Below are 26,591 nucleotides of genomic sequence, written 5' to 3'. Positions count from 1 at the left end.
TGGCTTTGTTTTTAACATTGAAACATCAGTGCCTAAGAACAGTCCTGGGCATGAGCAAGCCAATAATCTAACAGGAGAACAACAGGATGGAATCAGAGAAATGTGTGGCTGTCTACACTCGTATAAAACCTGCCTAATTACACACACCGTCATGACACAATGAAGGAGCTGTCAAATGTGATTGGCTCACTTCCATTTCTGCCAATGTCAGTGCATACTAGGGGCTCATTACAAAAACTGTGACAAGTGGTAGCGAAAATCTAATAGCGAGCGTGAATGTATGACACACTGTTACCTCATTAACAGAACAGTGTCTGCTGTTAGGTGTAACTGTGGAGAAATCTGAGCCATGTTTGAAACAGCAACAGTAGTTCTACTTTGTGTGTGTGGCAGGAGTCGGTCACATGCTATTTGTCTCACTCAGTACTTCAATTCCAGGTGTGAGTCCCCATTCAGCTTGTGAGTAGATGACGGTAACAATGCACAAAGACGATCATGTGGGGAAGCTTTGATATGATGCGACTGTGTGTGCTCAGTGGGGTCAATATCTACAGAGTGTCAGCTATGCTCACATTGGACTGGACAGTTTACAAGACACATTGCCCCTCAGACAGACAGCACATTTCATGCTTGGATATTAGCACACACAGAATTTAGAAGCTACGTATGCTAGAAATCTGCTTAAATGTATGAATAAAAATTGTTAAAATAATAAAAATACTAAAAAATTAAATGCTAGGAGAGACTAAAACTTCATAACATTTGCTTTTGTAGAGATAATTGAATTCGCTTGTTCAAGTATTTCAGCAATAATAAAGAGATAAAAAAATGCTGTGATGTGTGCTCAGATGGAAGGTGGGTGGAGTAAACCTGAAACGTGAGGTCATCAGACTTTATGTACTGATATTAAAGATAGTGTAAAGACCCTTTTCCGCCATCTGGTACCTGGCTCAACTTGGCTCAAATCTACTCGCTTCTGGGTCAGTATTAGATACTTTGTTTTCCACTGGAGACAGCCCCCCCACAGTGTAGCTGGTTGTCAATGAAGAATGAGTGACTGGTGTAAACATCCAGGTTCATCAGTGGCAAGACCGCCGCATAGTAGTGATATACTACTATATATGTATATGTATATATGGCAAGTAGAGTCGAGTCAGGTTGGGCTGGTACCAGGCGATGGAAAAGGGGCTTAAGTGGTCACATTCACAAGTACAACAAATCAAGTACAACAAATCAAACCCGCAGAGGAGGTCCAGTCAGGTGAAAACACCTGCACAGGTGGACCACGGTCTGGAATATTTGATTTCATTTTCTTTCACAATTTCCAGAACTATTACCATTCTAACACTTGTTATTATTTGAACTCTGAGTATAATACAGGTAGTTGTGTGTATATTGTTAGTATCTGACGGTAGACAACATATTACAAATGTGTTGACTGTACCATTACAGTCTACCAACATACAAACAAACACTGCATGAAAAGCAGCCCAGTGTTATTTGCCAGCTGTCCTGGAAAAATGTCACACCAGTTAGGTTCTGCACTGTGTGTATGTGCATGTCTGTAGGTTTTACAGTTGAGCTCAATACATGCACGCGCGCACACACTCACACAAAGCAACACAAATCCATACTAGCCACAGGCTCCTCTCCAATCTATTTTCTGCTCAGCTGGTTTTAAATGAAGTTATTATGACTCATTAAAATGCCCACAAGCTTGTGGAAGTCGGCCAATTACGATTTAAATTTAGCCTCCTGCTCTCACCACCTTATCTCCCCCCTGTACTACCCACCTCTCATCACTCCCACTGCTTTTTTCTTTTATGTTTGTTGGGGGGTTGTAATGCATTCACCAACCCTTTAATGTCCCCTCTACCTCCCCCTTCCAAAAGCACAGAGGGCACACATGCCAGTACATACTACATGTGTGAATATCTTTGCAAAGAATAATTAGATATCAAACAGAAAATGTACCAAAACAGGAATAAAAATCAAACAGGACTTATATCAACACGTACAGTCTAGATACAGATGCAGCACCTCCTTCAAATGTGGCAAATGCGACTAATTGAACTGCACAACTGGACCTTGCCAGTACCATATGTATATGCTCTCACATACACTCCTTTATGTCTTTACAAAACTTTGGCTTCACATGGGTGTGTTTTTGTTGAAAACCCGACAGACTATTTGCAAAATTGCCAAGACATTTTTTAATTATACATAGTTCATTTTGCCACACATTTAAGGTCAGATGTGTTTGTCACATGCAGTATATTAAACACCATGATCGATTCATTAAATTGTGTAATGTGTCTGGAACTTTCTAACATCCTGATGCCCTGAGACAGTCTGAAGGGCCTGTTGCCTAAAAAGAACCCAGAATACCTGGAGACTAGACTGAGCTATTCTACCTGATTCTGATTTAGTCCCCTTGAGCAATGTTCACTATTCAGCCAGTAACACCCCCCCAACACACACACACACACACACACACACATGACCCAATTTAACATCACACTCTGAAGAAAACAAATGTCTGGAGCCTGTGCATCTTCTCCCTCCTTTCCAGTTAATGGTGAGCTGTGTGTGTGCATGCACATGTGGTAAGCTATATGTTTGTGTTTAACTGTAGGTGCATTTGTACACATGTGTTCATGAGTGTGAGCATTCTACAGTATCATTCGCATTTCCAGGAGAGCAAATTAATTGGCAGGCTTTTGCAATAAACAACTCTTACCACACACACACACACACACAAACACACACACCAAGTACACACAGCAAGCACTAACATCTCTCTCTCAGACATACACACATGCTGCTCGCTGACAACAAAGCTGCTGGGAGGAGGGAGGGATGATGAAGCGAATCCAAAATTCAATCGACTGTGTTCTTGTTTTGAGCAGAAGACACACAGTGTACTGTACTGTGAGAGGCCATAAAACTCTCACTCTCCACCAAAAAAGAAAAAAAAAACTGCCTTTGGTAGACACAGACGTTTCAGCAATCACCCTCCATCAAAACACTTTGTCTTGCATACAAAAATAAGACTTGGCATCAGAGCAGAATACCAATCAGGCCCATTAAGGGAGCACAGGGGCACTCGCTACTTAGCAACCAAAAGGATTTAAAGCTGCACCATCCCTGTAATAAAAGGAATAAGATCAAATCCTCCTGTTTTTCTTCTTGTCTGAAAATAAAGAGGTCTGAAAAGTCAGCTTTGAGCTTCCATAACTTTTGACTAACAGGTTTCTGATGTAAAAAACTGCAGTAAATTGATTACTAAGTAATCTGCTGGAGCTGTTTGTCTGACATAAAGTGATTATGTGTGGGATTATTGTATTATCAATAGTTCTGCTTGGGGGAGTGTTAATCTATTTCACATCTTTAAAATATGAGTTGGGACTGCACAGTTGATTGTAAATTGTATTAGCCAGTAACCTTTTCAAAAGATTTTGAATGCAATGCCATTGTATTTCCAGGTGGAATTTGATCAATGAAAAAAGCAAATCTGCTAATGCCTGTATAGTATTAACTTAGCTAATTAACTAGGGGAAAGACAGCCTGGAAAGACAACTGACAGGAAGAAATAGACCCGATTTGGGTCGTATGGAATGGAAACACATAGAAACAGCAGTTTGATGTATTTAGGTTGCACCAATCAAGCCACAAGTAAGCAGCTCTCAGAGGTGATTGTCATTACAAGCCAGTTGGGCCAGCCACTGATTAACCTGAGCAAATACAATGCAGATGCTGTGTGTCAAGCCACATATCTGCTCTTTGCTTGGGTGAGGATAGGGTTCAGGATATTTTATGTTAAAGGTAGGTTAGGTCTGGAAAGTAGTGTTGCTTATTGTAGGGCTCTGAAGATTTATGACAGCATGGCTTGACATCCACCTTTTTGGGTAGACAAATAATGGGTAAACATCATTTAACTTGTATACTGGGCTTTCATATGAATGCTCTGCCATTCTTTGGCACATTGAATTGTCTATTATTAACTATGTTCTGACCTTTACAACTTCACCTACTGACTTTTTAGTGACTGCATGTGATAGGTATGTTTTTAGGTTCATGTGTACTATTCCCTTATAAAATGGTGAGCGATTGTCTAATATATTACATAAGTACGTCTTGATATATCATAAAACAAAAGTTCAATACTGCAGCCCTGTACCTGAATAATTCACGTACGCAAGTTGATTTACATACCTTTTATATAAATGTGGGGTGCAAAAAAAAAAAAAAAAAAAATGAGGGCACTGTTCTTTCTGTGCAAACTTTGTCTAGTACTGTCAGCTGGTGGATGGTGTGAAATAAGCAAATAGAAAAAACAAGCCTTTAACATAACGAAGGAAGTGAGACAGTGAGCATCAGGATTTATGGAAAATGTGTCCTTGTACTACATAAGACACACAAAACAAATGATATGATATGGAAACTGGCAAATGGGTGGGAAAATGCTTCATTTATTTACAGCAGTGCCAAGGATACAGTACTTATTATTTTATGAGACTAAAAGTCTGAAGCCAAGTCTGAAGCTGAAACAACTCAAAGAGGCTGCGATATAAAAATTATGACATTATACTCAGGATTTTGCCATTCAAAGGAAGGAGCTACAAATGGAGGAGAGGTCATGGAGTGTCTATGAGGATTCATCCTCTGAGGAACCTGAACATGCTAATTTTATATAAATAACTATATGTGTGTATACTGAATCAATGCCTTGAGGTTATTTCTGGGCTTGCAGCTGTTCCACAAAATATACAAATTAATACAATATCATGTAAAGGTAATCTACCATCACTTTATATATAACTAATTTGCAAAAGCCAGTCTGGAAACGCTGAAAAGGAAGACAGCTACTTGTAATGTGTGTCAAACCAGTGTGCGAGGGGTTGAAGGATAGTTATGTCGTACAAGACAATGTATTTAATCAAGCACTAGCAACAGTTTCACGCGCAAGAATACCAGGAGTTCATGTTAGCCAACTGACAAGAAGACAACACCAGGCAGCAAAATCTCACCAATGCTTTCCAGAAATGCATAAACCTCCAGCAGACAACCCAAAGGTTAAAAGGATTACAGAGAAGTTGCTCAGCTTCATTATACTTAACCAACAACCACTATCTGTTGTGGAAAATATCGGATTTTGCAGCCTGCTGGAGCACTTGTAGACCAGCTACAACCTGCCATCCAGATAATACATTTCAGAGACTGCTATGTCTGAACTATATAACTGAGTGTCATCACAGTTAGCGGCACAGTACAAAATTTACAGCAAAGCACAGACTTTTTTATGGTTATGTTCAGGCACTCATAACACTATAAAATTAGAGAAAGATCACAGTCTGGTTTAATACAGAAATGAGCTGCAGTGACTTCAAATACATCAATGTTATTTACATTTAACCAAAACCACATTCCTTTTTTAACCTTAAACCTACTCCAGAAGGAAATACACCACATCTGAATCAAATTTGAGTCCTTTTGCTGATTTTAACCCTGGTTTTCACTCTTTCTCTGTCCTACTCTCTCTGCACAAAGGAACATAATGTCTTTGGTCTAGCAGTTTCAGACTTGTAGCAGACCAAAGGTCCTCCCTGGCTGGCTGTTCAAAATTATGCTTGCGATTTGAAAAGCGCTTCTTATAAGCTTTGCTAGGTGGTAGGCAGGCCTAATTTACAGACCGTATTTTGAAAACACATGGTAGAGAAGCTGGAAATAACAATAGAAACACTATGTTGCAGAGTGTAATAGCAGAGAGACACCACATCCTGTCCTATTTTCACTTGATTTATCAAACAATGTGTAAAATCTTAGTTAATGCACCTAATGTAACCTAAACCTAACCACAGACACGATTATGCAGATCTCTGGTGGGACAGCTATATGTCCACCATCCACCCCAACCACTTCCTGGCAACTCCACTGATATTAACAAAAGCCATGTAGCCAGCAATTACATGTCACTACAACATGTGGGAAAACAGTTTAGTATAGGAATGTATTTTCTAAAAAACAAGGTTGTAAGAGACAGATGTTTCCTGAATTGATTATGCACATTCTAAAACAATAAGTTCACAGATGAACTAGCCAACATCTCCACTCTTAACCCTGTGCCTAGCTAAAAATACTTTGCATAATTTAATGTCAAAGCATGTATTGTACTGCTTTGCAATAACATGCTACAACATATAATATTAATCAGTAAAACATCCTTTGCTCATAAGTGACACATTTATTATTATTTAGTGCAAGTTACAGCTAATAACCACACTCCTCCATACCCTTCCAGGAAGGCAGCTACAGGTGTCAGGTAGCTACCATATTGAGTAAAATGACATTTAGGGAAACTGGACATTTGGTCTGAGTGTGCTTTCAGACATCCAGCTGTCAACCTGGTCCAATCATCCCTCACATACTGTTTCGCCTGGCTATTTTTATGTTTTATTTCTTTAAAAAAACAACAAAAAAAAACAGCTTTTCCAGGAAGCCCACAGCAAAGGGTACACTCTGTACTGGCTAAGGACGCAGCTGCTCGCAGTAACACATTTCCAATGAAATGACGTTCGCTCTGGACAGAGGTCTAACAAGTTCAACCCCCCCAAACCAGGTCTACCTGCACTCCTGTCACTGCTAGGGAAATAAAAATATCGGTCTCAACAGCGGTGGCTGATGCTACAGTATTATAAGTTGACCCCTGCCTTATTTCACCTCTCACTTGTCTGTCCCCAGCGTGCTTTCCTCTCATGTAATATAACCCAGCTGAGCTTTGTCCAGCTGCATAATCCCAGCGCTGTGTGGAACAGTAAATCAACAGGTCAGGGGAAGTATTACAAGAAGTGTGGCAGAGGGGCGGGGGAGCTTTAAGTTGAAGAGAAGGACTAATGTTTTGCTTCTAAAGCATGAACTACTACCGTTTATCTGCTCTGTCTGTCATCTTGTGTTAAGGTACCAAGGGAAACAGCAGTGATATGTAGGTGTGTGTATGTATGCAAGCAGGGCAGAACATCAGCTGTGCTAAAAAACGTACATGCAAACCACTTAACACTTTGGGCCATTCTTTTTTTTTTCTGAACTACTTCTTTTCCTACTACAGGCTTTTAATAGCACTTTCCCCCGCCACTCCTCCCTCCCTTGAGTCTCCTGTCTCTCTTTTCACTCATACATGCACGTACACAGTCAGACACACACACACACACACATTCAGGAATTTGTGGCCTGGAAGGCAGTCAAGTTTCATTAATTTCTGGGTTTGGGTACAGTACAGTGTGTTCCTGGACTCACATCTGCGAGCAATCATAAATGCTGGAATGCTGGCAGAACATCCAGACCTGCCGGCACAAATATGTCGTCATCACTGTGAGGGAAGAGCTGGCATAACACCAACACAGCCGACTACCCTACAGCCAAGCAGCCAAACAAACGCCACTGAGTTAGAAACAGACAAAGAGCAATGGGAAAGCAGCCCTCCCACCTCGCTCGCTGCGTGCATATCCAAATTCTTTGCATTTTTCCACATCTAAACACTCTGGTTATGTACGTGGGCATTTAACTCCCACGCTCAGATTGGAATCAGATTGGAACAAAGCTTTTAATTTTAGGGAGCCAAGATGAACATCTGTTCAGGGACAGCAATAGAACTAGACCTCTGGCTAACTGGCAAATTTACAATAATGTTAGTTAATGTGCACTGTTCAGGTCAAATCTACAGACAACAGAACAAAGACAGTTAAGTGTTACTCAGGTGAGCAGACACAAACAGTAATTCTTGTATATGGTTCACTCTTCTTTTTAGAAACCAATGTGTTATTTGGTTATTTATTCTTTTTTTATAACATCTTCTTTCATTTATCCAGGTGTACATCTGGCTGTGTAATTATGTAATTTTTTTCTGTTAAGAGTTTGAGAGCACAATGAAAATGGAAGGCAAAAATACTGCACTGCTGTTTGTCAGTGTCTCTTTTGATACTACCATTTAAGTGGTGGCATCATCAGAAAATTCCTGTTTTTGCAGATAATAAGTATCTACACTTTTCCATTTTAGCAAACAACCTAAAAAGATCAGCTAACAGGGAACATAATGCTATGTTACCAGCTGAGGTGTCATAAAAGATGATTTCCCATCAGGTGATTCCAAACTGAAAACCTCAGTCTGAAAACACACTGTACTGGCTGACTAATGCACAAGCCAAACACAAGCATACCAAGGTGATGAAGCCTGTGTGACCAACACCATCACATAATGCTAAAGTATTTGCCTCCAAATGCCAGGAGATTATGTAAAGTTATGTTTCCATCAACAATGTAGAGACTGAGAATGTGTTTGTGGGAAAACTGTGATTGAGACCAGCTTTATCTAAAACAATTTGTTCACCATAAAGTTTATTATTTTGCTTGTGCATGTTATTTTTAGTACTGTACTGTCCAAATTGTCTGTTTAAAATTATAGCATTCATGTAAAGAGGGAAGCTACTTCTGCCTCACATGCCTCCAAATGCCTCACTGGTCAATAACTACTATATCTCCCATGACAATACAATGACAGATATGTCAGACAAATTGGATGTGGGGCTGTTTAATGCTAACAAAATAATCATTGGTAAAGTTTGTTAAAATTAAGTTTTTTATTTCTGTATTAATTGAAAGTACAGTTCACTTAAGAACTGGGCTAGGTATTGTATCATTTGAGTAGTTTGACATCTGTGCCAATCCATATGGACACCAAAACAATATGTTTAACTTCTTGAGTAGCTAAGTATAAACTTCTTTTGACTGGGCTGGCCTGCCTGCGTGGATTTCCTCCGGGTGCTCCAGCTTCCTCCCACAGTCCAAAAAAAAAAAAAAAAAAAACACATGTGCCTGTCCTGTAATAGACTGGCGATCTGTCCAGCCCCCCATAAGATCCTCTACAGGATAAGCAGTATATCTAAAGGATGGATGGACAGATGGATAACCCATTTTGTCACACGACATTTGCCAACATGCTCAGTGTTACCTGAAGGTCCTTGACTTTCTTCTACACAATGGCCACATAGTATACTGTATATTTATCACGCAAAAACAGTAAGGTAAAAGAAACAGGAAGGTGAATACGGGCAAGCAGATGGTGCACCATTGCTCTATATTTAAATATTCCTTTTAGTTTTCCCAGTACCAAGTAACACTTAGGAACATTCATATATATGGTGCCCTTGAGCAAGACACTTAGCCTGCAACTGCTGGTTAAATAAAGATCGATCTCTTTTAAAGTGCTTCTGGTCTCTTTCTCCCTCTCTCCCTCTCACACACGCGCACAGTCACTTGGCTAATCTAGAAACTCTTTACTATGTATACACACTGTAAACAGAGGATTAGCACTAGTAAGGTAAAAAGGCACTGAGATGAAAAGGTGGAGATGGCGATGCAGGTGTTCAGGGAGAGTCTTATTGCTAATCTTATTACGCTGCATCGGCTGGTTCCAAAGAAACTGAATCATATCAGTCTGTTTGGTCTCAGACACACACACACACACACACGAGTTAGATTTAAAAGATGATTATTTTGCTACAGTGAAAAACTGCACAGGTGTCTGTCTGTAACCCTTGACCCAAATCAAGTCTAATGTCATGTTTTGATTAGTGCTCAATAATACTTAAACTTTTCCAATTTGATTATTAAGAATTTAGGTATAGATATTTTTCAGATGCTTTACTTTGAGAAATGCTGGTATCCATGGTGTAAAGACATTCAATTGAATTAAAACAATATTTAGGACCTCAAAAAGCACCCAAACAGGTCTGAGTCATAGCTCTCCACCCTGCATGAATGCCCATCTGCAGGCTTTGGCTTTGCAAATGCTGTCAAACATTAAACATCAGGCGGAGGTTAAAAAACAAAAAACAAAGTGGAGATGGGACAGAGACAGAATGAGACGAGAGGAAAAAAATAGCTGGCACAAGATAGACTGTACATACTGTACTCTCAGTGGTGGCAGGCAGCCCAGGTTGGCAAGCCGCCAAGTCCTCAATGCAACATGCATAGAGAAAGAGACGGACAGCAAGGCAGACAGACAGACAGACAGACAGACAGAAACAGAGTGAGAGACAGAGCGGAAAGCAGAGGGGAGGGAGGAGGTGGCAGCAACAGCAGCGTCTGAAACACTCCACATCCACGACACGCTGCGCATACCAAAAAGCCTCTCCACTTCCACTCTCTCACTTCATCTCCCCAATATTCTCTCTTTTCTGAAGCGAGCTGAAGGATGATGGCGGCAGCGGTGGAGGAGGAGGAGGAGGAAGAGAGGAGGGGCTGAGGTTGAGGGTTTTGGGACTTGGTGAAGTGTCATCATTACAGAGACACAAGATAAAAATCGAGACACGACATCACGACAAAAAAGCCTTGAAAGTCAAATGGTGGAAGCAAAGGTAGAGGAGAGAAAAAAAAAAAGAAAAACTGCCAAAAAAAGACAAAAACTATCAGAGAAGCTTTGCCTCAGCGCTCTCTCTTCCCTAACCGCCGCCTGCCTCAACAGAAGCGCTTGTCTTGCCTTTTACGCCAGACCAAAGCGGCTATGAATCAACACTGATGTGTATAACAGTACAGGTTAATGTCGTGCGTCAAGACAGCCCCGCTTGGAAAGAGAAAAAAAGAGAAAGAGACAGAAAAAGTTTGTGCACTTGCTGCCACTGTTGCTAAAAATATACTGCCCACATCCTCCGCTCTGTTGCCTTTCTCAAGGTGGAGTATAAGGTTCTTTCTAGAGTTTTCAGTGTTAATTTTTCCATTTTATCTCCAATCAGCCTGGATTTCAGCCTAAGTTGTTATTATTAACCTGTTGATATCAAAGGAGATTTTTAAATATTCTACTTTATATAGGAAATCTGTAGATATAGATATATAGCAAAGACTGATTCACTGCGGTCTAAGCTGACTCAAGCAACATGGTTCTGCCTTTCATTCAAATGTTTTTCTTTTAACAAGACATTTATCTTTCTTTTTCACACTAGAGGCATTTATTCAATAAGTAATCGTGATCTCTCTGGCCTTAAAATTCCAAAGACATGTGCAGTGCGTTGTCCTCCCTTATTGCATATCTTTATGGGAAACTGAAACAGGTTTGATTTGGATTTTCTTAAAGATGGAATGTGTTAATCTACAATCAATGGATTGAATACTATAACAAAAGAGAAATAGTTGGCAAATATTGTCAAAAACCTGACAAAATATGAAACCATTAAATTATTTTCTGGATTCTTACACACAACCTGACAGGTCATGGCACAACGTGTTATTGGAGATTCTATATCATGAGCTTTCAGCTGCTAGGATAAATGAAACTGGTGAGTTCTGGATGGACACTATTAGTTCAGTAAAAGGTTTATTACTCCCATCTCCTATGTCTATGTTGTTATTTTAAATATTTTACTTCAAATTTGTCAATACATGCATAGAGAGAGGTGGGAATGGAAGGTTGGTGTTGGAGGGGAGTTTGAACAAGTTCATGTTTTCTTTAAAAAAAAAAAAAAAGGGCAATGTTGGCAACAGCAAATATGAGTAATAAGTAACGGCACTCAGTTGGACATAAAGTTCCACTATGCCAGTACCAGCGAGTACTGTATTAAACATTTTCTGTTACAATTAGTTCTACTATGACCACTATAATCACAATTTCCCAGAATTGGTCATTTGTTAATTGTTAACCATCCATCCACCATGGATAATTGCATCCATGTCAGCAGCCAACTCTTTGAGACTAATCTCCACTGGTGCATGCAGAGAACAGGACACACACTTCAGGAACAGTCTGAGCACAACATTACCTTTACTCACCCTCAGCGTCCAAGAAAACTAACTTTTATTATTATTATTGCCACACTGTCCAACCCAGTGACCCACAAGCACAGAGCCAGCTCTAGAACAGAACCTTTAGAGCCACATGTACAGCACAGTACAACAGTCTGCTTTGACAAGTGAATGAGAAGGGGAGCATATATTTGCAGTGGGGATTGTGAAAACGGGGTGTAATTCTAAGATTAACAGTGAATATTTTCTTGGAGCAACTTTTGTTTTTGACACTGAGCTGTTTGCTGAGTCAATTCACTGGCACAGTTTGAGTCTGTCATCAACTTTGTCACAATATAGCAGGAGTGTCAGCACAAAGAAATGATCCTAGCAATTACTGTTTCCTGTCTACTGACAGTATTTGGCTGGGGGAGCAGGGGGCTGTTGTATGTCCAGCACTGTCAACGACAATGCCAAATAAAGAAGTCAGATCATTAAGTGTGTCTAACTGGAAAACATACAGAGCGCCAAACAGAGGGCTCAATCTCTGGACCAACGTCAACACATAGATTTAGTATTTTGCATGTGTGCAAAAAAGGTTCCCTCAGAGGTCTCACAGTGTTTCAATAAACCATCTGCACTTAGAGTCTTAGAACTGAGGACCTCTTTGCTGCCTAGACAGTCTGTGCCATTAAAGCAGCACTGTTCTAAGTAGGCTCAGAGCACAGGGACTGATGTGGTGGATGTGTGTGTGTGTGTTTAGGGGTAGTGGTAACACTGGCTGCACCAATCAATGTGTCCAGTGTTCTGACTTGTCCTGCCTTTCAGGCCTCTAATGTCACAGAGGTGTAGAATGACAGGATGATGATGTGCAGGCACCACTTGGGCTAAGCTTCCCAGAGCTGCTCAGCTTTATGGGGTCGAACAGTTATTTAATCCACAAGTCAGTAAAACTGGGCTATGCTCCACACTCGCATATTCAAAATCAGTATACAGTATATATATACATAGTGAGATGAAGCATGTGTTAGGAAGGTTATTAATTTATTCTGCTCTCAGATTGTTGTAGTATCAGTGTCGATGTTGACTGTAAATAGACCATAATGACTATGCATTTTATTTACTCTGTAGTAAATCTGTCACTTTGCATCTGTGAACGAACATTAACCAAATTTATGAGGTGCAAGAGTAAACACTGAAGTTAGGCTTTTCTTAAAGATGTAAGAGTATTACATCTTTAAGAAAAGAGTTTAACTCCTTTTCACAAGGAGTTTTTACTACCCACACTGAAAGTGTGCTACAGGGTTAGATGTTGGTTTCCATTCATTTAAACAAGCTATGAAAGTTCAGCTTTAAGGGAAGTAAAGCCTGACTGAGTTCAGGACCGTCAATACGCATCCAGGGTTTATGACCTTGCTGTTGTTTATTGTGACCAAATAAACACATTAGGAAATAATAAAACAAAATAAAATAAGACTACTTTGGTGGCTTGGTAAGAAATGATCTTGAACTTCTGAAATTCTGGTTACATCAAGTCAGTTTTTTTTCTTGGCAAACTTCCAATTATATATAATATAGTTGTACAGTAAATGCACACCAATTTCAAAAGGCTGCACAACGATATGAAAGGATTCCGAAAGTAATTAGAACTGTATCTCCACATTGCCACGTATGCAGTACACCAAGATTATCTACTAGAAATACAAGTATATAAAAACAAATACAAGTGCCCTTAAGTAGGCCTGTAGGAGACTGGAACGCAAATGACAAAAATCAAAACTGGAAGCTCTCTACTCCCATTGGCATAAGTGTGTACTGAATTACAGACTTGCTCTGTCTGCTGCTGTAGCAGCATATTTCACTCCCTTAATAAGTAAGAATTACCATAAACAAACATAAACACTTGCACAAAAACAGACGGGTTTTTGGGTTGTTTGATTGCTTTACCTGAATGAGACAGCAAATGCATCCGTAAACGGAGGCTGTCCAGGAAGCTCTTCCCACACAGCTCACAGCCATAGGTCTTCATTCCACTGTGCATCTTCCTGTTGGCAAAGAGCAAAGCAAAACACTTTACTGCCTGAACTCTCTTGGTAAGAAAGTCGTTTTTGAGCTGGCAAAGCTTAATGTGCATACATATTACTGAAATAGATTTTTGTGTCTCTATTAAACTAAGTGGCGTTTTTACAGCTCATAACTAATGACTTTGAGCACAGCAAAGGTTTGTTGGCCTTTCACAGTTTGAGGAAAAAAACGTCACACCCCATTGATCATAACATCAGTACTAACAATAACCATCAGTGTAACAAGCCGTCCAAGTGCCATACATATTCTTCTGCAGGGAGCACCAGACCATGTCTTGATGCTGTAAATCACAAAATGCTATTCAGACAGAGCCATTATCAACTCACTATATCTCAAGTGCTACAGATGGATAAGGTGCTATAAAGCGAAATATAATGATTTATTCAGGCAAACACAGAGGACAGCTACTTAGCATTATGATCCATTTACAGGTCACTTTTTAATTTCAGCTTTCTAAACCATAAGGTGATGTGTAGCTTGAAGCAATATCAGATGTGCAATTACTGGTCTTTTTATAAATAGACAGTCATTAGGCTGTAACATAGTTTAAGTGCACAAGGTCAGACAAGACTAAGGGTCAATATTTGATTATGTGGTAAAGGCCTTGAAGGTTAGGTAACTAAATAACACCTGACAACATAAATTCTAGCCCTGTGACTCTCTCTGTTACGAAATCCTCAAAGACCCCCCAGCTCAGTACAAAGCATATTATTCTTGAGAGATATCTGAAAGTGTTCTAAAGCAATTAGGGTGACACGAATTGCCAAACAACTGCCACAGTGCCTTAAGCCCCCTAAGAACTTCAAATACCTCACCTTGAGTGAGGCACAGAAAGACATACACGCCCATGATCGCGATGAGTTTTTGTCAAGTTTGTGTTGTTTCACGTTTGGCATATTTAATCTTCCAAAACCACTGCTCTTTGACACAGTGAGGCTCCAAACTGTAGATTTTTGAAGATAATGCTAGATTAAGATTTTTTTTTTTTTTTTTTTTAGATTTTTTTGAATGCACTGAATGAAAAGATGAAAAAACTAGACTCCCAGATGTGCACAGAAAGAGCGCATCATTCTATACTCAGGTGAGTGTATGCTTCTGGCAGACAGAACAAGACAACGTCAAACAGACAAATTTCACCGTCTCTGCTGACGAGTCGTGTGGCGCAGACTGATCAGCTGGGTGCATTCTTCAGGAAACAATGCCCTTGATAAGAGATTCGCTCAACTTTGCAAGATGACAGCCATCCATCTTAACATTTCTCAACAAAGCTGCGGAGGAGTAGGTGGTGCCACTCTCCCAAAACATGACTGATTGATGTCAGATGTCAAATGCAAATTGATTTACAGCTCTCTTTTATGCCTCAAGTAGAGTAGTGAGAAAGACAGTGAGGCTGAGACAAAAACAGACAAGACAGAGATAAGAGTGTGTATGTCCTATTGCAATGACTGTAGGTGTTATTAATAGCAATACATTCTAGTATGACTTCAGTGACGATTAATTGTTACAAAACATCCTTGAAACCTCACAGATACCAGAAATGTAATACAGCAGGACTGAAGAAGTCATGAAGGCAATTGCAGTGGTTAGAATTTGTGAAAAGACCCTTTAAAGCCAAAATGACAACCCTTTGACAAGTACGGAGTAATTAAAAGGCCCTATATATGCCAAATGCACCCCAAAAGGGAAAGGGGGACACTTGACAAGCCAATAAAGGAGATAACTAGGCACAGAGAGACAGTAATGCCACACCTAGAAAAGGGAGCAATACACTACACTGTTAGATACAGTATAATTCTGTTATGGTACATACAGTCCAAAAGTTACAACATGATTTAATATACTTTAAGAAAACATTTCCACCTCTTACTTTTCCCAGAATATCATTCTACCAGGAAAATCTGAATGTATGTGCAAACAGAAGCAGGCATCAAGGCATAACAACACAGACAGGACAATTCAAATTAGACAAAGCTTCAATGTCAAACAGATGCATGGCATTGTGGTCTGCACTCCCTGCTACATCTGCACTGGAATTCATTCCTAATGACTGGTACAAGATACCGGCATTAGAATGATTCTCTGAGGAGCCAAAGCCTAACTTATGATTGAGGCAGATAAAAAATACCTTCATGTAATTTTGTCTTTGACAAGTTATCGAGATAAATGAGACCAGATACCAACAAACAAACAAAAAAAAAAAAAATGGACAAAGGACTGGAACAGGATTTTTTCCTTTAGGATCATAGGTGATGTACTTACACACTTTCACTGATAAGGGGGAAAACACACACAAGTGGGAAACCACAACACAACATATAGAGAGCACAAAGCCTTTCAAAGGCCTTTTGTGTCACTCCTCAATCTGACCATTGTGCCCCCCAGACAGAGCACTGATAAGGTATGGATGGACTTATTAAAGACACTTGAAGTAGAAGCCATGGATTTTCACCATAAATGTAGTGCTGATGTGCAAAGTGCTGTGTGTATGTCCCTAGCTGAGAGTGTGTTAAGTTTAACTTCAATAGCGAGCACTGCCCATTGAAACAGCACATTACATGCTGTTCAACAGAATGGTAACAGCACCTGTTCCAGTTATTTAGTCTGTTAAAGGAAAGGTTTAGGACTTTTGGAAGCTTTTCCACTTGACACCAACAATGACCTATTTTTTTAGCATATTTAGTTAACAGGGTATGATGCTTCTGTGCAATTATTTTATGAAAAATAATTAAAAGCCATAAAGTTGATATGAGAAGGGCACAGGCCAGGTAGCCAAGTGGCTTGTGTCTGGCCTGCCTGGTTTCCAGATTTGTACCAGGCTAATGAACAAAATTAGGTTGTGTATAATGGTCCAAATGTGGCTAAAAGCTAGCCTGAGTGGCTCTAATAGAGTTGATTCCCAGGCATGAGGCCAAGCCTGCACCTTATAAAAAAAATATCTAGCCAAATTTAGAATCCACCCATGTATGAGTCACATTTGAGTCAGGTCACATTTGATCCTCTGGGGCCAGAACACAGGTAAGTGTGCATTGTTTCAGCTGCCCCAACTTGACTGGCTACCTTGCAGCTTTTCCTTCTATTTTTTTTTTTTAACGAACAGATGTTCCAGCCAATTTTTTATGCTTATAAATACAGAGATGATTAAAAACGCACCCCTTACTTGTGAGTACCACTGTGGCCAACCATTTTGGGGACACTAGATGGAAAAATAAGGTCACGTTAAATATATGAATGTTTAAGAATATGATTCACTGGTCCAGTGATTATGAGTGTGACTGCACCTTGTGTGAGCCACACAAAGCTGTCGACAGATAAAAGGTGCACCTTTGTAATACAGTAGAATATTAGGCCAAGATTAGACAACATAAGCATTTTAGGTATGAGTTACTGGTGGAAGTACTCAGATCCTTTACTTAAGTAAAAGTAGCAATATAATGGTGTATAAATACTCTAAAGTCCTGCATTCAAACTGCTACTTAAGAAAAAGTACAAAAGTATTATCATCAAAACATAAAGTACCACAAGTACTCATAATGCAGAATGGCACATTTAACATTAATGTACATCCTACTACACAAAATGAAAAATACTCAAGTACAGATACCCCAAAATTGCACTTACAGTTGATATATGCTTTGAAATGCTTTGTCTGTCTAATCAAAGCTGTTTTTTAAACTGTAATTCAGCTTCAATGAGGTTTAATGATATGTAAAAAGGCACTAAAATATCGTCTCAGCTCAGTGATTTAGCTTGGACAGACCTCCCCTCACACATCCACAAACTCAAATCAAATCCTAACTGTCTGCTTTCATGTTGTACTAGTGAAATAGATGATGAGGTGTGTGTGTGTGTGTGTGTGTGTGTGTGTGTGTGTGTGGGAGTTTAGGGAGGGAGGGAGGCAGGGAGGGTGATCTGAAACAGAGTGACTGTAGCCATTAAGGAAGTTCACATAAAACTCTCTCTCAGGCCATTTACTTAGTTAATAATCGACTTTGTCCTACAGTCACTTTTGACAACAGCAATAAATTTTAAATTTATGTCAACAAAACATATGCTGATCACCTCGTGTAGTGTGCTTCCTCGTAAAAATCAGTCAAACCAAGGGCTGTCTGAGTGGATGAGTGTGTGTATGTCTGTGTTTGAAATGTGAGTCGATTACAGGCCTGTGTTATTGAGCCGTAACAGCTTGCCTCGTGTAATTCATGCTTTTTTTTCCCCACCCATTTTGCAGCTGAACCTGGCTGGCTATATATCATAAGTAGCACTGCATTTGGAGAAATAAAGGCTCACAGTTAAAAAAGTCAAAACAAGGTGATGTACTGATACAACACACTACAACAAATCAAAAAACTGAAAGACCTCCACAGTCCTTTGATGGCTTTGAGTCATCCAGATTTCTTATGATTGAACTTTGACAGAGGCAGTGAAACTACTGTCAGGCCTCATTAAATCAAGTGACTCTACTTGAAACTCATGCTGATGTCCTCTGCGGCTCACATCAACATTTTATATCACCACATCAAAACTATTAAACAAAATAACATAAATAAAAAAGCCAAGCAGGCTTGTGCTTGACTTGCACTTATTTCTCATTGCTTATCTAAAATCTATTTCTCCCTTTGCCGCTTTGAGTGCTGCTCTCCATCCTCATCTATCCTTTCATCTTTTATTTTTCCATTTTTTCTTCCATCCTCTGTTCCTGAAGGGAGCTATAAAACAACCTGAAATGATGTTTGTAAATAAAAGCTTTGGAAAAAGAGAAATGTGGGGTTAAGATGGAGAGAAGAAAACACTATGAGATAAAGAGAGACAATTGATAAGAGGTGGTAAATTGAGGAAAGGCTGTGTGGCGTATGTGTGTGACTGTTCATTAGTTCTGTGGGGCAGATGAAAAAGAACTGATAATTGGGGAAAGCAGGGCCACTGAATAGAGCTTAGACTTAAGTAGCAGAAGGATGGTGAGCATTTCATGTGGGCCTCTGAGACATTTGTCAAGGAAATCCATTTTAATGGCTCATGCTACATGTTAGCGTAGCATAAAATACAAACAAATCTGATCCTATTTTTTTACTTTTTTGTGTTTTTTATTTCTCTCCAAAATGCATCCTAAAACTGCAGTAATCAACATTTTCCTATTAACAATGAATGAAATGATCATGTGTAATGTGAAAGGGCTGACTCTTAGGGCAGAGACACACCAAGCCAACATGAAAGAACTAGTAGCAACAAAGGATGATTGTTGCATCTCTTCACATTGCCTTTGTCTGGGCCAGTCGAGTCAAAAAGTGGCACGTATATTCATACGAGGCTAGCATGTACGTTCTGCACCTGCGTGAGAGAAGTAACTCCTCCTAGCAGCAGGTGGCCACATCTGTATTTGCCATTCAGAAAGGGAAAGAAGAAGAGCTAGACTGTGGATATATGAGCCGCAAACAAAGCACCTCTCGTTCACAACAGCCGCTGTTTGTAGCTGCTTTTAAACAGCACTTGAGGAGGATGAAAGAATGTCATGGAGGTGAAAAACAGGGAGAAACAGCACTAAATGGGTGAAATCATGGATACTACAGTGACGGCCTGACAGGGCTTTCCCAAACCTTTCCCTTCCTGTACATTGATTCACTAAGCTGAACAGCCAATCAGAGAGGTCTCTCTTGCCAATGGGGCTCGCCGCCGATTCAACACGCTGAATAGTCCCAAAAGCCACCAATAGGGTCCGACTACTGCTGACAGTGTGGGATACATGGGAAGATGAAGACGACAGACACTCCCAGACAGCCAGACAGTGGCTGAAGGCCAACCGTCAGCTTGGTGTGTCAGCGGCCTTAGGGACAATGGAGAATGGATTTTGAAATAAGCAACTGCTGCACTGGGTTGTTCACTGAAGCAACTTTATTAGGTAATATATAAGGTAGTTTGTATTTTCAGCTCGTTTTGCTGCATTTGCGAGGTCAAAACTACGTAGTGTACCTTTAATATTGAATACATTAAAGCTTACCAGACGTGACACAATCTCCATGCGTTCAATGAAACAAAAGGATAATTACAAAGAAAATAAAAGGACAATCATATCAAGTGAAACAAAATAATCATTGTGGATATGAATTCACCTTTAATATACAATGTTAAATTTGTTAGCTTAGGCTTGAGTATTATTTGACAGAATATTATCAAATTGAATTTTTCCATCTGCCATAAATCTTATGTAAGTGTAGAACTACATATGAAATGTAATTAATATGCACTGCCACTATCAAGTAAAGTAATAAAAGTTAATACAGCTGTCAGCATCGTGGTTCTTGATTAGAATAAAGGTGCAAACTTAGACAAAACAAGAGAACGACACTGAAGACTTGATTATTAACTATACTATTCATATACCATCTGTCATTAAAGTCTGTATAGTAATTCCATTAAATATTTAGGCTACAGAAAGAACTACAATATGAAGCTTGCATAAGTAAAAAGGCAGAGGCTGGCAGCAATCAACCAATAAAACTGAAAGGCAGTAACAGAGTATGCAATATTACATTAAAAGCTAACACAGGTCAGTGAGCAATGTGCTACAAACACAGGTCAATAAAAAGACTTGAGTTTCAAAAATTATTAAGTGAGATAATGCACTCTAGATGCAAGAGCCCAACCAATGCTACATCCATTTGGGGGATAAAAGCAGAGGGTAGAGGGGACCACAGTCGCACACACAATTCCCCGTCATGGTGAACAATGCCAAATGATGCATGAGGCAATTCGGTGACACTTTGGTGGCTGATCCTAATGCGACCATAAGCAGCGCAGTGCGCCACCGCCACCTTATTTTGGGTTTCAGACAGAGAGAGATGGAGAGGAGAAAAAAGGGACTGTTTTTTTCCACCATGAATTTCCAGTCCATTAGGAGGCTGACCATGTCACACAGATAAACATTGTGGGAGAGCAAAAAGAGTGAGAGGGGAATAGTGATGGTAGTGTTCATTGAAAAAACAGGATCATCACAAATAAAAAAAATAAAAAAAGAAGGAAAGTCATTCCAGGGTGTAGCTAAACCAGAGCCCGTTTTTAAGAGTTAAAAAACAATGATAGGAAAATTCAGCTATTTGCTGAATTCACCCAAAGCTCAATGACCCATACATATCTTGTCTAGCGAGGCACCATGTGTGGTTCTTAACATTTACATGGGTCCATTATGTGGCAGCCTTGAGAAGCAGGTGAAAAAAAGCTCCTTTTCTGTCATTTTATCCCTGCTTTTAAGGCTCCCCAATTCCATTGCCCTCCCACCCCCAACGCCACCTCTCTGTCTTTGCTCAATCAAAATGTATCAGGCAGGCTGGCGTAACACCGGTCGGCATGGGCTGTTTATCCTGCATCCTCCCGCACATATCAATGACTTGGCCCCCGTTGTTCTCTGCCGGGGAGACATTCATATAAATTCAAGCCACACACGCAATTGCCAAGGCACTCGTGTTGAGCATAGATGAGTAGCAGGGCAAGAGGAAAAGAGGAGAGACAGAAGGATGGGGTGGGAGTGTGCCGCTGCCTTTCATCTTCACTGTTTTATTTATAATATCACAGACACCATCACCCCAAAATTTGCTCTGAGGGCGTTTTGAGAGAAAACAAGCTGTATCATGTCAAAGTAGAAACTATGAAAAAATTAACAACAGTAAACTAGTTTCATTGCTTGAGTGACAGTCAGCCTCAGCCAATCCAGAAAAAAAACTCACCTGCAACTTTATGTTGCTATGATGCATCATTTTGCTTGACTTTTAATCTGATCAGTGCAATTTTGATAATGAGAGCAACTCTGGCAGCTGGTTCTAAGTAGTTAGATTAATGACATCCACAAGTTTCATTAAACTCCAATCAGTTATGTCTGAGTTGCCCATAAAGAGTGTTCTAACCTACAGTGCTAATTAATGTACTGCACAAACTCCTAATGGTGTTACATGTAGTTTAGAGGTGCTACATGCCACATTTTGTGTCTGCAATAAATCCTGCCTCCTGTGATTGTCAACATGTGGCCCTACTCCCTGTTACTTGTTTCAAAGCACAAAATGAATGAGACCTGACATATTGATGGATGAACAGAACCAATGTGTTCTGATCTACGTACATCGATGCAGTCTGAATTTAATATTCCAAGTAAAGTTCTGAATTATTTAATGCAACCAACAAGACTATCTTCTTCTAAAAACAACTAAAAGAATTTAAAAGTTTCCAAGGCCTCCAAGCCCCTTTCAGACACAAAAAACAGAAATTGATGGCTTTATCTGTCACCGAGATGTACAGTAAGTGTCCATGACATAAATGTGCCTTACGACTTCATTCAGACATGACAAAACTGAAAAAGCTACAATGGTCGCACAATGTCTGGCATCTAGTATGCAAGAGAGACCACTAGAGAACAGCAGTGAATGAAATGATATGGAGGAAGAAAGGTGTTGTCAGGCTATATCAGTAGGGAATTTTAACAACTTATTTTGCTATCAAAGCTTTAACTACCATTATGTGGGGATGCTTACCCTGCCTCTCACATTGAACCCCTTAATACATTTTGTCATCAGTTTCATTATTTATTAGATATGAATTTCTGCTGTCTATTTTGTAAGTCTGGCATTGCACAAGTGGAGAATTACAAGGTGGTAATTATTTCCTACTTGCTCACATATTGTATATCTTATTAATAATTTTACCCATGCAGATTTTTAGCTCTCATCTGACATAGAGAAAAAAAAAATCTCCTTAAAATAAAATTAAAAACTGGTTCATTCGCAGGGTTTCAATGTTTACCACACCGACTTTATTTTCTCTCCGCCTATGAGATTATAATGGGGAAATATCAAATGCTATTGGTTAATCTAAAAGTCAATAAGAAATCTCCGGGCTCAAAATGCCGTGCAGAGGCTGCTACAGTAGATGCTGCGAGAAGCAGTGTTACTTCTCAGCTTTGTTTAGTTTACTGAGGTCTTACAAATAATTCGATTATGTGAGAAGTAACAACTAGCAGTGTTGGGCCATAGGCCATAAGCCAAAAAAAAGTATCAGTTTACATTTCCACAAATTCTACCACCCAGGCGTGATTGCAACCTCAGCACATATGGTTAGAAGACTTGGTTCTCTGGTAGAAGATGAGGAATAATCCAAGAAACTTCTAATTGTGCTTCCAGGGCAGTAAGAAACTATTTCAACCTAATCCCAGTTAGATACCTGGATTCCCCCAAGCTTAGAGGAGAGGATTCAGTGCCTAATACCCTCAGCTGTACTCAGGAAGTCCTTTCAACTTCTTCCCTACAGTTGCACTCAATGTAAAGTGCTTCCCACCTTTGACAAAGTGACTTTATTTAATAATAAAGAGAGAATGCAATTGCAGTTTAAAACTTGCCAGACTGATGAGAGAATAATATACTGGAGAAAAATGACCCACGCCATTACAGGTATGCCTTGGCAAGTCACAGAAATTCCAACAGAACATTCAAAGAAAGCCATTCCTATCGTGAGTTAGATGAATTGCAAGATCGAATAAATGTCAAAAACAAACAAACAAAAAAAAAACTAAATCATTCCCAACAGAAGAACCACATGCAAATTCCTTATCGGTTATCGAAATTGTAAAACATGTTGGTTAAAACACATTAAGCCTATATTTGTCCTCTTATATACTGTATTACTGAAACTTGAATGTTTTTGAATTTGAAGTGAATACAGTGACTTTGGAACAACAGCGCAGCAGATGAATGGTTCTGCCTTATAGCACAGGTGCGAGTACTGTATGCGACTGTGCAGCGCCCTGCTGTTTCTTCCCCAGGTCTTTATCATAAATGACAGTGTGCTCTTAGTCAACCAGCTAGGTTAAATAAGGATTAGAGGGATAAGAAGAAAATAACTCCACACTTTTCAGGGCAGCAAATGGGGTTTGCAAAGTCTGGAACCAAAAGTAGAAGCTCTGCTTGCTTGCAAATAATTTGACATTTCCAGTTCCCCCCTTGTGTGATAACTCTTTTTTCCCCCCTCAACTAGACCCAAAGACACATTCACAGAAGTGTCGAAATGGTGGGAACAAAGTCGAGGGATAGCGTGTAAGATCACATGTATAAAGTGTTTCTGTTAAAGCCCATCTCTGAGACAAACACCCACCCCGCTGCTCCCTCTTCCCCCTGCTTCTCTTTTGGTTTGTGCATCAAAAGACCCTGCCGTCTGAAAATAGCACGCCAACGTTTCTGTTTCTTCTTCTTGTTTCTTTTTTTTTTTTTAACTCTCGACAATGTTGGCAGTTTGCTAGATTCCTGTTTTTCCTCTGCTCCTGTTTTCTTGATCTGTGAGAGGTTACAGCGCAAGTGAGGCGGTTGGCTCAGGCGTGTGTGTGTGCAGTAGCAAAGCTTTGGTGGTCTATAAAAAGCAGCCAGACAAAGTCCTCCCTTTCTCCTCATGCATTATGCATGGGCATCACCTTCCATCAAGTGGCAGAAAACCTCAAAGATGTCTAACTTTAGCTTCCATTCTGAAAGCCAAACAGAGGAGAAGATGTGTTATTTTGACTGCCACAGTCGACATAAGCACCTGTTACATCAATAAAAGCTGCACGAATGACAACGACAACCTGTGTGATGGCCCAGCACTCTCAAAAAAAAAAAAAAAAGCGGTTAAACGCAGATAGTAACAGGGTGTATGTGAGTGGGGAAAGACTTTAGATTAGATTAGATGACAATGGACCAAACTTTGACCTTGTGAAGTTTTGTCTTGCTTTGGTAGTTAACAGCAAATGAACAATCCAAAAGATGTAATGTGAAAACTCTTTATGATAAAAAAAAAAGCATTTTAGGAAGAGGGGGATATTTCTAGAGGAATGGCACAATGCAACATGAAATATACTGAATTTGATTTGATTTATATCAGTTCTTGGGACTATACCACTGGGGACCTCCCCCGAGAACTACATACCTTCAAGTGCTTTTTTCTGTTTGTACCTGCACATAGGTTTTTTTATAAATACCCCATGAATAGGCACCTTGTCTTTACTCATCACAGTTCCTTGCATTCAATTTTTCTTTAATTTCTTTGTGCTTTATTTTATTCCACTGATAAAGAATACCTAAAAACAGGCTGATTATAATGGCTTGTAAAACAGATTCCAAATAACATTACAAAGTTCCAAAAAGTTATCATTTTGGCTTTCTTAAGGACTAGTAGTCACAAAAAGGAGGCGCAGAGACTTGTGTAGAGTAGAGACACAATTAAAAATCTAATTAAGAAGGCTAAATTTACAGTAACTGACTACTACTGTTGACCAAATGTCACTTATCTCTATTGGCACACTGTCAATATTTTGTTAATGGCTCAACTTCATAGTGTTGCTCAAGCTCAGAGAAGGACCTTGTGTTTTTATTTTTTTCTGGCCAGCATGACCCAGAGTGGCCCAGTTGACAAGATGATTCTTCTGATATTTGCACACGGCTTTAAAACTATTATGCAATGCCTCTGAGATTGATTTACTGTAGCTTTCGTAACACAAGACAGACCACATTCTGGGAAAAAAAATAGTGGCTGGCCAGTGTGTTTGTGTGTCTCAGAAAGTTACTCCATATGCTTATGTGCCTGTGTCTGAGTTTTGTGTGTCCGTGGTAAATAACAAAGATATGATTATTAGCAGCAATGACTTTCTATGCTGAGGAAAATAAAAATAAAAAGGTAAAGTTGCAGGGGCTTACTTTGACACGAGATGGCGAGGTTGTTTTGATGGGTCTGACTTAGTGAACTTGTGTTTGAATATGAGTGTGTTTGTGAGGTGACTTGGGGAGGTTCAGGTGGCAGTGGTGGCGCTAGGTTATCAGTACCATCATTCACCACATGCCCGAATTTCAAGAGTTGCACAGTACCCAACGGGCGTCCCAGCCAGGGCTCTGTGGGGCTGCAGTAAACAAGTCGCTCTCATCTCTGAGTGTGTGTGTGTGTGTGTGTGTGTGTGTGTGTGAAGGGGTGATACTCTCCTATGTTTCTGTACACATATTAAACCAGTGTTTGTTTCCTTTTTATTTGGCAGAGAGTAATTCCACCTAGATGTGTATATTATGCAAATATGCTGTTTACAGTTCTGAACCCTTTGTGAAAAAATTGCTTATATTGCATCATTGATATTTCTCAATGTTACACAGTGCATGGAAAATACCAGGCCTAAAATAGTACAAGACATGTTTCTATTCTATTTCATATTGCAAGTAGATTATGGTGGTCATGTTTAGATATAGGTCATTTGTATTTAAAGAGAGGTATAGTTGAAATGTTTTGCAACAATTTCTTCCTTACCTATTAATTGATCATCTAATCAACAACATATGGCAGTTTTGATTCTCACTTAGTAAATACCAAGCATTAGCAAGTCACAGTTTGCTACTTTTCTCTGTTCTGAATTTTAGACTGTTGGTAAGATCAAGACTTTGTACTGATCATTTCTATTCTAATCTATTAATAATTAAAATATGATTAAATTTTAAATATAATTTAATGAAAATTGATCATCGTAGTCATAATCCTATAAGTCTACTGTGGATACAGTACTACAATAGTTTTTCACACCTTTAAACATACTTTCAAATATAGTAAAAAAATAAAACAAAATGTTATTATTCTTGAAAAAGAATTATATTAAAATGACATACAGTTCCAAACAAACTCAAAGGAAGCAAAAAGAAAATGTAACATGACAACTGCTCCTATTTCTGGCAGCCCCTTGCTTTTACTGAACCTGAATT

At 39.5% G+C, this 26,591-nt stretch overlaps 1 protein-coding gene across 3 annotated transcripts in view; it reads right to left on the bottom strand.

The window, feature by feature from the left end:
- Positions 1-26,591, bottom strand: part of zbtb16a (zinc finger and BTB domain containing 16a) — a 130,015-nt gene that overhangs the window by 68,164 nt on the left and 35,260 nt on the right. For all 3 annotated transcript variants that reach the window (XR_002274804.1, XM_020598408.1, XM_020598409.1), the window contains exon 3: positions 13,717-13,814. Coding sequence is in view for 2 of the 3 variants with exons in the window: in XM_020598408.1 (XP_020454064.1) it covers positions 13,717-13,814 (98 nt within the window). In the remaining variant the exon portion in view is untranslated. The remainder of the gene's footprint in view (positions 1-13,716; positions 13,815-26,591) is intronic.

This window comes from Monopterus albus, unplaced genomic scaffold (assembly GCF_001952655.1).
Source record: "Monopterus albus unplaced genomic scaffold, M_albus_1.0 scaffold38.1, whole genome shotgun sequence".
NCBI classification, from domain to species: Eukaryota; Metazoa; Chordata; class Actinopteri; order Synbranchiformes; family Synbranchidae; genus Monopterus; species Monopterus albus.
The sequence above is the reverse complement of the archived record's forward strand: the minus strand, read 5'-3'. Positions and strand labels throughout refer to the sequence as shown.